At 42.3% G+C, this 15,869-nt stretch overlaps 1 protein-coding gene across 1 annotated transcript in view; it reads left to right on the forward strand.

Moving 5' to 3' along the window:
• Window positions 1–815: 815 nt before the first annotated feature.
• Window positions 816–15,869, forward strand: part of LOC311314346 (meprin A subunit beta-like) — a gene marked incomplete at both ends in the record, with an annotated part of 45,067 nt that continues 30,013 nt past the window's right edge. Inside the window, 5 exons of the mRNA XM_084444683.1 lie at window positions 816–931; window positions 1,863–2,041; window positions 2,153–2,371; window positions 2,523–2,681; window positions 3,508–3,726. Coding sequence (XP_084300809.1) covers window positions 816–931; window positions 1,863–2,041; window positions 2,153–2,371; window positions 2,523–2,681; window positions 3,508–3,726 — 892 coding nt within the window. The remainder of the gene's footprint in view (window positions 932–1,862; window positions 2,042–2,152; window positions 2,372–2,522; window positions 2,682–3,507; window positions 3,727–15,869) is intronic.

Genomic DNA, 15,869 nt, shown 5'->3' on the forward strand with positions numbered 1-15,869 from the left:
AATAATGTCCCAATATTTCTCAAGAACAATTTGTCCATTGGTCTTTTAGAGCTGAATTTGCCTGGTGGAGACATACTACAGGTGACAGCTTACATCATATGTAATGTTTCTTTATAGTCTTTACATTTACAAGAGGCCTCTGAGCTCGTTACCGTCTTACCATTACACATACAGGATTTCCAACTGGATTTCCCTGCCAAATACCGCAATGGTGAAATGCTGCAGGAGGGGGGATTTTTAACTTCCCACATCTGTATCTGTTTTCTGCTTATGGTCTAGCTCCCGGGAATCCAAAGGAATGGCATTGTGGACACGTCACAGCTTTGGACATCTCCAGTACCCTATGTTTTGGATAGCAGCCTAGGTAAAGGAAGCATTACATTTGTGACATTAACCATAACTCTGCCTTGTAAGGTGTTAATGTGGATGTTTACTCACAGGTAACATCGCTCATCTATCACACTATACTCTGCACGCACACTGAATACATTCACCACACTCCATTCTGTATATTTTATGTAAATTGCGTTTGTGCCTCCCTTTTTAATCTTTATCATATTGTGTATATTGTATTGTATTTTGTTTGCACTGTATTTTGTATTTGCACTGTTTTCTGTATTGCATTTGCACTATCGTGTCTTTGCACTGTCCTGTCCTGCACTGTCCTGTCATCTGCAACAGCATATGCCTTAACCTTAGTGAAATTCCATATGAACCCTATATATGGCTAATTGATCTTGAAATCTTGAAATCTTCTCCTCTCACCATTATATCATTGATACATCCAATCATTCACAACGATCTCTCATGAAGAGATGAATGCCAAAGGAATCATCCTTCGAGCATTTGACCAGTTCAGGCTGAAGACATGCATTGATTTCAAGCCCAGAGACTCTGAGGATTACTACATATCTGTTCAGAAGTTAGGAGGGTAAGTTATCCTTCGGTTAGCTGCAACACCAGTTTGGTTATTGCATTTCACAAGAAGGCAATTAATTACATGGTAACATAAATTACACCAAAATGCTCTTTGAAGTCATTACAGGGATTTATTTGAATTAACACCAATAAACTAGCAAACTTGGGTAACTTCACAATCTAGTTTAAATGTAGAATTCTTTGACATAGTACAGATTGTAGGACACATAATTCCATGGTGATACAATATATTCAGATATTTGTCCAGATACAGGATGTCGACTAAATATCCAAGAAGAATGTTGTAGCATAGGTGTTATGGTTCGGGCCGCGTCCGCCCCGGCTCGCCCCCTGCTCCCAGTCTGGACCCTCGCCCCTGCCCCAGACCCCTGGTTCGCCCTGCTCACTACCTGTTCCCGGCCTGGATTCCTGACCCTGAGCTCCTGCGCCTGCTGGACCCTCCTGGACCCTGAGCACCTCCCAGTGACTGCCCCTGCACTACCCCTAGAGACTTTGGCACATTGTTGACATTGTCACCTAGTTTTGTTCTGCCTCCATGTGTTTCATCTTGTGTTCGTTGTCTTCTATGTTGGTTTGTGTCCTCCCAGCCCCAGCTTTAGACACCAGTCCCTCACCAGTCCCACGTCACTCCAGTCCCTCTAGCTCCCCCCTCTAGTTTCCCCTAGTTTTCTGCCCAGTCCCATTCCCAGTCCTAGCCTCGTTCCCTGTCCCCTTCCCTTGTGTCCTGGTTCCCTCTGTCCTTGTGTAGGTGTCTTGTTGGTATCCCTCCATGTCCTTGTCTGGGTGATTGTCTCGTTACAGTATGTCTTGTTGCACACCTGTACGTTGTTCCTTGATTGTTCTCCCTGAGTATATATGCCCTCCTGTTTCCTTTGTTTTCTGTCGGTTCATTGACAGGTTTTCTTATGACTGTTCCCTTGCAGGTGTTACTCCTACATAGGGAAAGCTATCTGCAGAGGACAACCCCTCTCCATAGGACAATATTGTGATGATATATCCATAGTGGAGCATGAGTTCATCCACGCTCTGGGCTTCTATCATGAGCAGTCCAGATACGACAGAGACGACCATGTCAAAATAATCTGGGAAAACATCAGAGCTGGTATGAGTTAGTCCTACACTGTTTGAGTAACAAAGTAAACTAAGGAAGTTGTGCCTTCTGATATGTAGGTGTTTCTTTGCTGATTTTATCAACACGTACGTCTACCGACAGGTAGAGAGGATAATTTTAAGAAACTATCTGCTAAAGTCTCCACCACACTGGGTACTCCATATGACTACTATTCAGTCATGCACTACGGACAAAACGCCTTCAGCAATGGCAACGGATTCACCATTATCACCATCCGACCAGAGTTCCAGGATGTGATTGGTCAACGCTTGGAAATGAGCTCCAATGATGTGCTGAAGCTGAACAGACTGTACAATTGCAGTAAGCAGAGGATACAAAAACATTAATTCTATACACTAAATAGCCTTTGTGAAATATACTATTTGAGCTGGAAAATCCAGATTTCCAGATGTTAAGATTTCACGAGGATCTTAAATTCTTATTCGATGTGCTTCATATCACCTGCTTGTAGATGGGACTGTTGCATTCATGGAACATTGCAGTTTCTCGGACGGAATGTGTGGGATGGGCCGCTGCTCCAGAAGTGTAGAGGGAGGCTGGGAGAGAGTGACACGTGTGGCAGGGGGTCCTGACAGCGACCACACTAGCCTGGGTAGTAGCAGACCAGACGGTAAGATGGGAATGATAATGCTAATGATAATTGCTATATAATGAAATATACTCAAAAGTACTGTACATCCACTGTTTGTCTGTTTTTTCATAACATTTACACAAAAAGTGCTCTAAAACCTACTGACACAATAACATAGGCACTACCGGCAATTCTATCCTGTCATGTAAAGAGTATGATACTTTGTTGAGTAATATAATGAATGCATATTACTCATAAGCATAAATGTGGTAAAAATAAAAATACAAAAAAACTAGAAATGGTGCTCAGAGAGCACAGAACCCCCCACACCCCCCACCGAGTTTCATGAAAAGCAGTCTGGTACTTTTTGCGTAATCCTAGTCCAAAAAATGAATGGTGGTGAATGGCTGGCCGCGTTTGGGCAGCTTGTGGACCCACCCCATAATTCGGATTTGCTCCAAAATGTAAAGGTTCTAAAGTGGCCCATGCTACTGTACACCCATTCAACAGATTTGGAGAAAATCGGTGCAGTAGTTTTTGCACAATTTTGCTGACAGGCGGACAGAGGGACGAACACACGGCACAGAAAACAGTACCTCTCGTCCAGCGGTCACTGGGACGGAGAGTAACGTCTTCTCTTTTCTTTCAGGGCTCACCACACCTTCTCCATCACAGGGTACAGTCATCATCAAGCCCATTAATAGACACAGTCTGGTATATTTTCACATCTGCCTTATGAAGGCTAAGGTTTTTAGAGGTTGAACAACACAAATGTAATGCATGAGAGAGTTCATCACTGGTTAATAAAGTACACAGTCTCCACAGATATTTTGAAATATGTCAACCTTTTCTTCTCTGTGAGCAGGTTTCTTCGTGCACTCCAGCACAGCGTCGGGGCAGGAGGGGGACTCAGCCTGGCTGGAGAGCAGGAGGATGACTCCCGGCAGGACTTGCAGTGTCCAGTGTCTGCAGTTCTACTACTACCACAGTGGGGGAGACCAAGACCAGCTCAACATCTGGATCAGAGAGTTCCAGGATCAGAGGGACTCCAAGGGAAAGCTGCATCTCATAGGACAGATCACAGGTGATCTCTGGGTAGATCTCAGGGTATCTCTGGGTCACGTAGACGTCATCAAGGATATAATGTCCATGCAGGAATACCTTTCCACAGGTGTAAAAATATTTCTAAACAAGGCAAAAATGTATCCATCTGCGAGAGCTAAGGCCATTTATGCAACACTACATCACAATCGCTATAGCGCAGGGTTTGGGTAATTGTGTCATACCGCTAGTGTTGCCAGCTCCTCTAAGGGAAGTAGCTGTTGGTTCTCCCAAAAGTTGCTAGAAGTAGCTACATGACATAATCAACTAATTTGCATAATATGCAATTCTGAAAGAGGCAAAATGAATAGAAAAGGCTGACCAGGTAGTTTACAAACTAACTATTTAGTCCAGGGGCCAATTCCACCTAAGGTGACCAAAGAATATTGGTATTTTTGTTTTCCTACATGTCTCTAGTTTATATTTTGGTATGATTACCATGCCTATCTAGTAGCTGGATCAAAATACATTATCTCAGCACACTCCAGTATCCCACTTGCACTACAATAGGCACTAGCACTAAATGTTAACAAACCTTAGCTCCATCCATATATTTAAAAACTTACCTCATGGAATTTAATTTTAAACCTTTATTTATACTCGTAAAGCACTGAGGTTTTCCTCATTTACAGTGTTGATGAGTTCACACAGAGACACAAATATCAACAGAACAAAATCAATGTTTAATCCACTGGAATTAGGAGTAATGTGAACTACAGTAACCAAAACATGCTAACAGAAGCCCTATATATGAGGAATGTAACAAACTGGACCAACTGGTAAAAGCAGCAGTGGGAGGAGTTGAGGTTAGATATGATCATAAGATGAATGTAGAAAAACAAAAAAACAAATGCAGTTCCTCATATCTAAAATTGTGTCATACCTAAAAGTACCTCATGAGACATTCCTAAACCCAAAGGAGTCAATTAAGGTCACAACAGGCAATTACCAGATCAAGTAGAAGAGAGGCTGCTATCTGGTTTCTATCTTCAGAAGTGTTTGTTTGTAAGCATGTCATCGCTACGTCACGAAGCAGGAAGTTAATTGTTTGACAGCTCGCTTATCGGCTTGCACTTTTAAGTTGTTTTTATCATTTTAACATAACCGATTGGAGTTTCTCCCAGAGGCAGGGCTGAAAATTAACACCTGCCACCGGCCAAATGCAGGTCAAATTTCCAATTGGCGACTAGATTTCGTAAGGCTATCTGAAAAAAAGATACTTGGCCGGTAGGTTTTTTCATCTACAGTCCCCTTGGCAGGTGACTCACCGTGAGCCAAAAAGTTAATTTTCACCCCTGCCCAGAGGCATTTATTAATCCTGTTTTGCTTTTATAAAATTGTGCGATTTTACAAGACAGCGTTTCCTGTTTTACTATCTGGACCGCAAATCCTGCACTCGGAACCGATCAACCGCGGCAGGCCCAATTTATGGGCCTGCGCCGTAATCATAAACCCGGTGGGCACAATGCCTACAGTACTCACCTCACCTTCCAGATGCGACGAATGCCTCCGCCTGACCCAGAAACTATCCGTCCTGGAAGGGAGAATATCCCTCCTCTACAGTATCCAGGAAGATGAGCGTCTGATGGACTCCTTGTTCGATGCATCTAAGATCCATCAGAAGAATTCAGCTGACTCCATGACCCCTGAAGATCCAGCCCTCGAGGAACCAGCTCCAGGAGACCTGGATCCGACTGCCCCAGGTCCAGGAGACTCGGATCCGATCCCTGCGCCACTGGATGTTTCTGTCCGCCCAATCCTCCTCGCTGCCCCTGGCCCTGCGGGTGCCGACTCAACTGTTTTTGTCTGCCCTGATGCTGCTACATCAGCCATGGGGGAGTTGGAAGATACTGTACCATGTGTTCAGTCTGATGAATATTGGATCCGGGAGGGAGCTAAATCAAAGCAGCCCCGTGAAAGTTCCACCCCGGTTCCATGGACTATGGCTAGCCGAGGCAAACATGGCAAACGTACCCACCGTGTCCACCAGTCTGCCCCTCCGCTAGCCACTAACAACTCATTTGCAGTCTTGGATGAGGACTTCCCCCCTCTCCCAAACAAAAAAGAAACTCCTGTGCGTCCACAGCACACCTCAACGTTTACCTCGGTCGTTCCCCAGTCCTCCTCCAGTAAAGGGAGCGAGCGACGTAATCTATTAAAATTATCTGTGAGAAGACACTCGGGTTGCCCTCCCCCTCCCAAGTCAATCGAGGAGGTCTCCCTGCCAGCCTTGCCGCGATCACTTGAACCCCCAGGGCCTCGTCCATCCGACGTCGTCCCTTCTGACGTTAGTCCACGTCTCTCAAAACAGCTGTCCCCGTCTCCACCGTCGACAATCATAATAGGTGACTCAATAGTTAGCAATGTGTCAATCCATAACGCCCACGCCGTGGTCTTTTTAGGTGCCACAGTGGCGGTCATCACAGATAAAATTGAAGAGGTTATGACACCCTTCCCCGCTGCTGACTGGCTCATAGTGCACGCAGGGACAAACAACATCAGGAAACAGCAGTCCGAGCTGTTAAAGTGTGACTTTATCCAGCTGTTTGGTGTACTGAAACACCTTCACTACAGCGTTGGTATCTCTGACCCCACCCCCTCGCCTGGCCACGGCCTCGGCCGCTTCTCTAGATTACTAAGCCTAAACACCTGGTCCACTTGTCGTACCCACAACGTGAACTTCATAAATAATTTTGACCTCTTCTGGCACCGTAGCAATCTCTTTGCAGTTGATGGTCTCCATTTAAACTTTGCAGGCGCCCGAGCACTTTCCTCCAACTTCTCCTACTGTATCCATCACTGTTCTCCTCCCTTCACCTGTGTTTCTCAGCCGACACAGGCTGTGGTACTACTCGCCCATGCTCTGCCTAGAGATGACAGGTCCCTCAACCATTGACGTCCCACAGATCCCAGCCCCTACCACAATAGTTCCTCCAGTACTGTAGTATTGCAATTGGGCTAGGATCACCTAATAATAGTGACAAAAACATCCCTGTCATAATTAGTAGGCCTACTAAATATGCAAGTACTATTGTGAGTTATTTGGTCACAATACCTCTTCAACCTCCACACCTTGTTAGGACTACTCCGAGTCACCACCCCAGTCCCTCCCCTTACACCACTAAATTTCAAGAATCGAAAGGGCCTTGGATTAATCCATCTAAATATCTAAAGTCTACTTAAGAACTCTGACCATATAACTATTCTAGTTGAACAGACAACCCCAGATATTTTGAAACTTAGATTGGTAAGAATATTGATAACTCAGATTTGGCTCTTTGTAATTATGATTTCTATAGAATGGATCATATAGGCAAGGGTGGGGGAGTAGAAATGTATGTCAAGTCTAGTCTTCCAGTGACAATTTTAAATGCTGTCTCTCTCCCAAAGTGCTTTGAGTTTCTTGCTCTAAAGGTTCAACATGGTCTTGATTCTATGACTGTGGTAGGAGTGTACCGTCTTCCATCAGCAGATTCAGATACTATTGCTACTTTAGTGAACATGCTTTGTGAATACGCTGCTGATGAATTGCTTGTAATGGGTGACCTGAAACTGAATTAGCTGAGTGATGTTTCTTTGCAGCTTAAAGACGTAATCTGTGGCCTAAACTTAAGACAATGGATAGTAGCACCAACTAGACCAAACCTCAAAGATCACTCTAAGTCCACTCTGATAGACCTTATTTTTACTAATAAGGTCAACAAATATCCTTCTAATGGTGATTTTGAGCTAGGTGTGAGCGATCGTTGTCCTATTGCTTGTTTAAGGGATGTGCATGTAAGGAAGTCAGGGTCTCAGGTGGTCTCAAAGAGGAATTTTAGGCTGCGTTCCGAATCACATACTTCTACTTCTTACTACCAGTACCTACTACAGCTGCCCTTAGAAAGTACGTACTTTGAAAGCAGTAGGCATCCAATTGGGACATACTACCTTGTCATAACATTGCACCTTTATATTTGCCCACATCCGTCGCTGTCCATAACGCAACATTCGTCTACAGCTGTCACAATTCGCTCATGTGACGCACATTTCCGCTGTGCACAGGATTGTGGGTCAGAATAGCCAGAAAAGCCTGCTGGCTTGCATACTGCAAAATACGACCGGATGTAGTAGGACATCCTGGTATTTTTGCCATACTGCATGTGGCATACTATGTATTGGGACATACTACATCCTGTTTTGGCATACTATATAGTAGGGTAGTATGTGATTCGGAACGCAGCCTTAAAAACTTTGATGCAGAGAGGTTTATGGGTGACATAAATGACTGTGACTTGAGTCATGTCATGTCAGAGCCTGATGTTCTGGTAGCCTTGAACTCACTTATAGGCTCATTTAATACAGTATTAAATAAACACGCTCCATTCAAGAGGGTTCGCATTAAGGACAGAGTCACACCATGGTATAGCGCTGAATTATCTTGGTTGTTTAGGAATAGGAGCTCGGCCTGGTCTGTGAAGGATTTTTATCCTTGGTTTAGTTAGATTGTCAAAGAACACGCTGAGTGGTCGCTCAAGCTGGTTTTAAACAAAGGCAATAGTTTATTCTATGTTACGATTCTGCAGAGTCGGACCCTCGCACAGGAAGTGAATCCAGGCAAGAGTGAGTTCACGGGAGGACGGGGTCGTTGGTTTATACAGTGAAAGAGGAAGTGACAGTTTCAGGGGGAAGACAGGGAAGTGATGTCACACAGGGAGGGATTTGTAGTTCTAACAGACTGATCTATGAGAACGAACTACAAAGTTTAGAATAACAGTCAAGGGGGGAAACAGAACACTTTGTTGAGACTTGAAATTCATTCACAATTCCCCACTTTGTGGATTAAATATCCACAACTATAATAGAAATGAAAGAATCAACAATGTGGAATCAAATTATAAAATAGGCCTATCATAAAAATAATCCAACATCTTTGGCAAAAACCTTATTCTACACATATGGAAAGGAAGTAATCTATTTCTCCACTAGGTGGAGCATAATAAAGATTAACAAACTCAAAGTTATTTAACACACCAAGATCATTTTCTTCCCATATGCAATCACGTACCAAAACTCCTCACCTTAATTTGGCATAAGCAAGGTAAAAAGATAACATGATTATTAATCTAAGACATCATATATTCATGACTGAGTGGGAAAAAACCTCTTTGTTTTAGAGGAAAACCCTTAAATTCAAATTAGAACCTACAGATTATGTATCAAAATATTCCAAATAGTCAATGTCAATGGCACAGACATCATTAAGATCTTGAATTGAATTAATAGTAAATTTAACTTTTTCTATCATTATTTAGGCAGCATAGGCATATCTGGAACAACATTTAAACATACACTTAAGAATATTAAAAAAAAATAATAACGATGAAGAACATACATACAACTGAAAACACACATATTTGAGAATATCCAGGACTTGCAAAAGCATTCCATTTAGGAACAGATCTGAATACCTTTATCGTTTGCTTCATGGAACTCAATGTAGCATTTGGATCTGAACTAACCGAACAGCAGATATAGCCAGTATTATCTCTAAGGGAAGTCTATTTTGTAGCACAATCTTTTTCATGTGATTTACTTCTTTGGCTAAGGCTGAAATTACTTGGTATTGTGCGATCATGTGTCATGCGTTCATGAGAGAAATAATATACTGAAACTAAATTGAAAATTCGAGACAGCTCTATGGTGTCTAGTTTGATTGCTGATGAATTCCCTGCATTTGAGTGTGATCAATCTTCTTAATCCTGGACATTACATGAGCAAGATAACCATATGATCCTGTTGCACTTTAAAGTTGAATACGCTATTTCCCTATAGCTCAAAAATACGCCATTTGGAATGGCTCTCTGAACCTTAATTTCACATCTCATAAATATGCTTAAAACATTAATTTGTCCTAATCTATGTGTTGTATCTGAAAATATTAATACATGCTGTGATATATTGAAGAGGTCACTTCAAATTGTTTAACTCGCTTTTCAAGTTCAGCCCTGTGGATGCAATTCTGTTAGGCTTCATTGTAATACTTGGTTGATGTAGTTAGGTGCATAGCAGTTAAACACAGTTAAACACAGTCCCCTGAGAATAGTCTGGAACAGCTCTACAAAGATCAACTTTATAATTATGAATTTTCAATACTTCTATACCCACTCTAAACCAAACTCCAGTCACAGTTTCAACAGTATAACCTGGAAATCTCTGTTGCTTTCAAATCTTATATATGTAGAATGTAGTATTTTCCATTCATCTTCGTCTACCGTATAGACCCAACAGTCAAGTGGAGTGCAACATTCAAATAGGACAAACACTTGTCCACGTTGCCATAACGATCCTGGGAAGGAGGTGACAGGCAAGGTCACTTCTTTCAATAGCTCCTCCTCAGAGGAAGCCACAGTGTGGTGGCCCATGATTGTGTTTTGCTGGAGTGGTGGTCAGAGTTGTCATCCTGACAGCAATGAGGAAAAGTAGTGCGTTATTCTTTGTCTGATTTCTCATCTGAGGAGACCAGAGAGTGAGCTTTCGCCCTGGTGGTGACACAGGATATTGCATCTTGGTTGTTGAATCCTCGGGCCGGGTGCCTCGTCCTGGTTTGGAACCAGCCTGCAGTGGCTGGCGTGTACCCACAAAGTCCTCTCTGCTACGTCTGGGTTAGCAGCAGGAACTGGTACGGGCCCAGCCAAGGGGCACTCTGGTTTCAGGTCTCTGCTCACAACCCATTGGCCTGGTTGGAAATGATGCAGGTCGGCTCTCTCAGGTCGGCAGAGACCTGTGAATCCACAGATGAGAGACAGCATAGACAAAACAGGATAGCACCGCAGCTTTTAGCAGCGGAGTTAGCAGCCATACTACCTATGGACACAGGATCAGAGGTTTCAATAGGAGCTTGGCCTTTGCCACCATCTTAAAATATTACACATTAAGTTTCTTCTTCAGCTCTGCATCTTGTTCTTTCAACTACTTTCTAATTTCCTTCAACTACAACCTCCTCACTACCTTCAATTCAACTTCCTCACTACCTTCAATCCAACTTCTTCATTACCTTCTTCACTACTACTACTAGTCTGTTTCATTAGCAACGACCAGTTAACTTGATAACATCCTTTACTCCCCCTCTTTTTTGAAACATGATCTGGTCAGTGTGCTAATTTGAAAACATAATGAAAGCATGGAAGATGCAGTATAGGTTATGCTAACTATGAAATGAGCATTCATCCACATTCAAAATCAGAGTGAGAGGAGAATATCTGAGAGGTTTGAGCGTGGCTTAATTGATCTCGTTCACTATGTTGAGTCATGTCTCTCCGCCTTCTGGAGGAGGAAGCAGAGTTAAGAACAGTGCATCTTTGAAATGTACGGCCAACAGTTCATTCTTATTAAAGCAGCAGCCACGCTGTGTGTAGGTGCGATGTAAAAGATGAAGACACAACATTCAGGACATGGACAAAATAGCGTGCGCAGTGCTACTATGTCTAAAACAGCACCAGTGGTAGCTGCCACTGGTTTCAAGTAGGACCCAAGTCCTTTTAACAGAGTCAAGTCTTTTTAGTCAGAAATACTTAAACAGGGTGTAGTAGTCATTGTTAGAGCCAGTCGTGCTCGTCAGTCCATGTAATCTTGTCAAGTGGAGCTAGCTTTTGTCTAATGAGGGTTATGTCTGCAAAAATCAGGGATAGGCTCTGCAGTAGCCTACAGTCCCAAGCAGTGCATTTTTGTTTATTTATCATTATTACATGACCAAGGTAATTAAACTGCTCACGCACCAATTAGATTTAGTTCTTAGAAATTCTATGGCCATTTCCTAAAATAAAACAATACATCCGTCTCATCAAACCATGAGTCCTTGTTTCTAACAAGAAATTGTTATTCAAAATAATCATTTAAAAAGGGGAGCGCCAACACATTATGTAAAACAACGCTCTAAGGTAAAAGCTAAAATTCCCTTAAATCAGGGTGAACAAATGGAAAAAATGCATTATTCAAACCAAAATAACATTAAATGAATAGCTGCATACGCGGTTCTCAAAGCCTGAACAAATATAATTATCTAAACTGTTCTCAAAAGAACACTAGGGGTGTTATAAGTTGAGCTCAATTTCAAATAACCACATTTCTGCGTTTGAGGACAGAGAGTTATGAGCACGCTTAGGACGTGATGGTTCCTTGGGTCTGACAACCGCTTGGTTACTATTCTTAAATTTAGCCTAGATCATATCTATCTCTTACCCACAGTCAGTTGGGCAACGTGAGGCGTGAGGGTGAACGTGAGGCGTGAGGCGTGAGGCGTTTGACCAGCGTCCCCACGAACCAAGGTGTCAGCCCATCTAAATGGGAAGTCGGTTACCCCGGTTGTATCCAATTCTTGGAGCAGCCTCCATCTCTCGTCCCGTGCCTGTGTCTACTCTGTAAACAAACTTCAGAAATAATACGTGACACATTTGTTTTACCATGCAGCTGTCTCTGTGGGCCGTCAGACGCACAGACAGAGCTGCATGGGCAGTTTGCATACAATCAAAGACAGACAAAATAAAAGACAGACAAAATGAAAGACAGACAAAATAAAAGACATTTCAATTTCTCACCACTCTTGTGGGTAACACCAATTCTTAGAAATTATGCGCCGGAGGCACATAAACATAACAAAATAAATCATAGAACGCAGTTTTGATAAATTGGAGTGATGTCTTTTCTCTTTTTTTTTTCAAGAATATGTCCAATTAGTTAAGGGCTGGATGATATCAATCCCGTTGGAGTCACACCTCCGAAAACTAGTTTGCTGAGCATATTAAGTTAACATGACAATACAGTGAATTGAGTTTGAAGTTAGCATCATCTAACACAACTTTAAGTGGCAGTCATTTCAAATTATTAAAATACTTGCGGTTCCAACCGGTTTGGCATTTATCCGGTAGTCCAGGAACGTCAATTCTCTGTAAAACTCAAAACCAATGAATGTGCATCTGAAATCAGTAAAACATGAAATCTTAAACAAAACAAAATTCTCAAAATTGGGTTGTCAGACAATATGTATCAGACTAAGATATTGGCAAATATGAATGTTTTTTTTTTTTTCTTACCTTTACCCCCCCACCCCCCCCCCACCCCCCCCCCCCCCCCCCCCCCCGTGTCACGTACACTCTCACTCTCCCTAGACTTTCCCTACTGAAATATCTATCTTATCTAGTCAGAATCCACCACCCTGTGGAGTATTAACAAAAGACTTTTGAAATTTAGCGTATTGTCTACATTCCCTCCGGTAATGCCCTTTGCGGTTGCAGAAATAACAACGTTGATTAGATTGGTAAACCCTGCTGTTTTGTTGTGAATATCTCTGATTATCTCTATAGCCTCCATCTTGTTTTTTTCTGTCCCCCATCGGTAGTTGCTTAGTGCGAGCGATATTGTTGAAATACCTACACTGTGCAGCTCGTAGTCTCACCGAGTCCCTTCTTATCTCAGCTTCACATCGTTCACTTAGCAGACGGATTATTGGCAAGCATAGTTTACCAAACTCATTAACCAGATGTTCAACAGAATCAGCAGAACCTGGACGGTCATCTTGTGAGTTAGAAGCAGAAACAAAGGGATGGGGCAGAGACTGTGAAGTCTCAAAATGGTGACATGGGGTCACAGAGACACCAATTTGAGCGTGAGACACAGCAGGAGGGTATGAAACAGGAGAAGCAACCATATGATCAATGGAAGAGGAACCAGAGGGAGGTGTCTCAGAAGAGTAATAACCTAGGGGGGCCGTTATTTCAGACATCCTTGTTTGGGGTAAGGGGGTTCCAAAAATAGTACCAGTTAACGGTAAGGGTGTTATCTGAGATGTAGCAGGCGTAGAGGTGACAGTTGGTTGAACAACAGGAAGGGACGTTTGGACAGGAACAGGGTACGTGGCCTGAAACAACAAAACTCTTGTTTGGATAGGTGTAACAGGAAGGGGGCCTAGCAGATCATCCCTATCCGTCCCTTCACTATTCTCACACACATGCTTTCGTGTACTAAAAGCAGCTCCCATTTTAAAAGAAAATATGAGAACAAACAATGTAATAAAAAGTTACAGAAAAAAAACCAAACACGTTCAGTCAACCAAATTACTGCTGTGCTGAGATACTTTTTTTTTTTTTATCCTGTTATATTTTTTTTTTTCCCAAAATGGCAGTCATCAGAAGCCAAAATGGTCGATCCTCAAATGGAAAAGAGGAACAGGAAGTCTCTCTTTTTTTTTTTTTTCACACAAGCAGCAAAACAGGAAGTTAACCACGTGTGCACAGAGGGTAGAACTAACTAACACGTGGGTAAATCAACATGTGGATGAGGCAGCTAGCACATTGAAAGCTAGCATTGAAACAATAGAACAGAGAAGACAGCTAGTTGGTAGCTAGTTTGGAGCAGAACAAGAACAGTAGCCTAGCTAGAATGCAGCTAGCATGAAAATCAATCACAAATGTACACAAACCAAAACCAAGCATAAAACCTTCTTGGTCTTGTGCTAGGCGCTCTGGTGACTCTCGACACTGGCTTGCTTTTCGTCAGATTAGGAACAAGTGTACAAATGCTGTAAGAAAAGCAAAGACAGACTATTACCTTGATCTAGTTACTAATGCATATTCTAATCCTGCTAAATTCTGGAGTGCAGTAAATGTAAACAAAAACAAATCCTCTAATTCCCTCCCCACCCATATTGTAATCAACAACCGTGAGATCTCTGATAAGAATTACATCTGTCAGTCATTTAACCAGCATTTTGCTGAGGCAGGACATCTTTTTGACAGAAATATAACTGGGTCTCTGTCAGCTGCTGCAACTGATAGTCAGGGTCAAATGTCTCCTCATCCTAATTTTTCTCTCATCCCATTTACACTTGATGAGGTTTATCACGCAGGAATAGCCAATAGACAATTAGACAATAAGTGTTCCACTGGTGAAGATGACCTGGAGGCTTACTTTATCAAACTGGCTGCTCCAGTTATGGTTGAGCAGTTGACTTACATCTTTAATATCTCTGTTGCCACTGGCAAGCTTCCTCTTGAGTGGAAATCGGCTAGCGTACTCCCACTACATAACGGCGGTGAGAGAGTTAATTTAGATAACTATAGACCGATCTCTAGGCTGCCCTGTTTGGCAAAAGTATTGGAGCTCTCTTTTATTGCTTTGCAAGATGCCCTACATCAACTTAAGCTTGTTCTCAATTCTAATAAAACAAAATTCATGATATTGTCAGGGCAAAAAATGTGGATTACAATAGTTTACAGATAGCATCACTAAATGGTACACAAATTAGCAGAGTCACTGAATATAAATATCTGGGCCTGTGGATAGATGAAAAGTTAACATTTAAATCTCATATTGACAAACTTGCTTCTAAGCTGCGCAAAATGGTTGGCTTTCTGTACAGAAATCGCTCAAGATTCCCTCAATTCTGTCGGAAAAAAGTTGTTGAATCAATATTCTTATCCGTTCTTGATTATGGAGATGTCATTTATCGTCACACTTCAGCTTCCACCCTGAAACCATCGGACTCTGTGTACCATTCTGCACGTAGATTTATTACTGGGGATGGGTATGACACACACCATTGTATCCTTAACAGTAAGGTTGGCTGGCCATCCCTGGCAGCTCGCCGAGAATATCATTGGCTCTTGTTCATTTTCAAGGCGTTGACCGGCAAACAGCCACCGTATATAGTTGCCCTTTTGGACAGAAATGCTCCAGCCCAACAAACACGTTCTAGTGACTGGATCACACTTAAAGGAGTAGTAAAGGGGAAAATCATGTTTAGCCCTGTTTTAAGGTTACTTATGATCATATACAATGGTTCAGATCAAAAAGTTGACAAAACTAGCACTTTTGAGAAAGTCTGATAATTGCTCTACCACCGTTTTGGTCATACAATGGATGTGGGTGGGCACTGTGGAAAATCATTAAAAAAAAACATGTTAAATTTCAAAGACAAGAAACTCACCGAGGTGTTAGTTGGCGTTCTGACATATAATTCGCCATAAAGTAAGATTCTAGTTCATCTGGAAAGGCGTTTTAAAATATTTAGCATAGAACTATTTAGTCGCAACACATACGTGTGTAAACTTCCGCTTGAACAATAACAATAGCTACCGTAAGTAGTTCCAC

Source organism: Borostomias antarcticus (genome assembly GCF_949987555.1).
Source record: "Borostomias antarcticus genome assembly, chromosome: 10".
NCBI classification, from domain to species: domain Eukaryota; kingdom Metazoa; phylum Chordata; class Actinopteri; order Stomiiformes; family Stomiidae; genus Borostomias; species Borostomias antarcticus.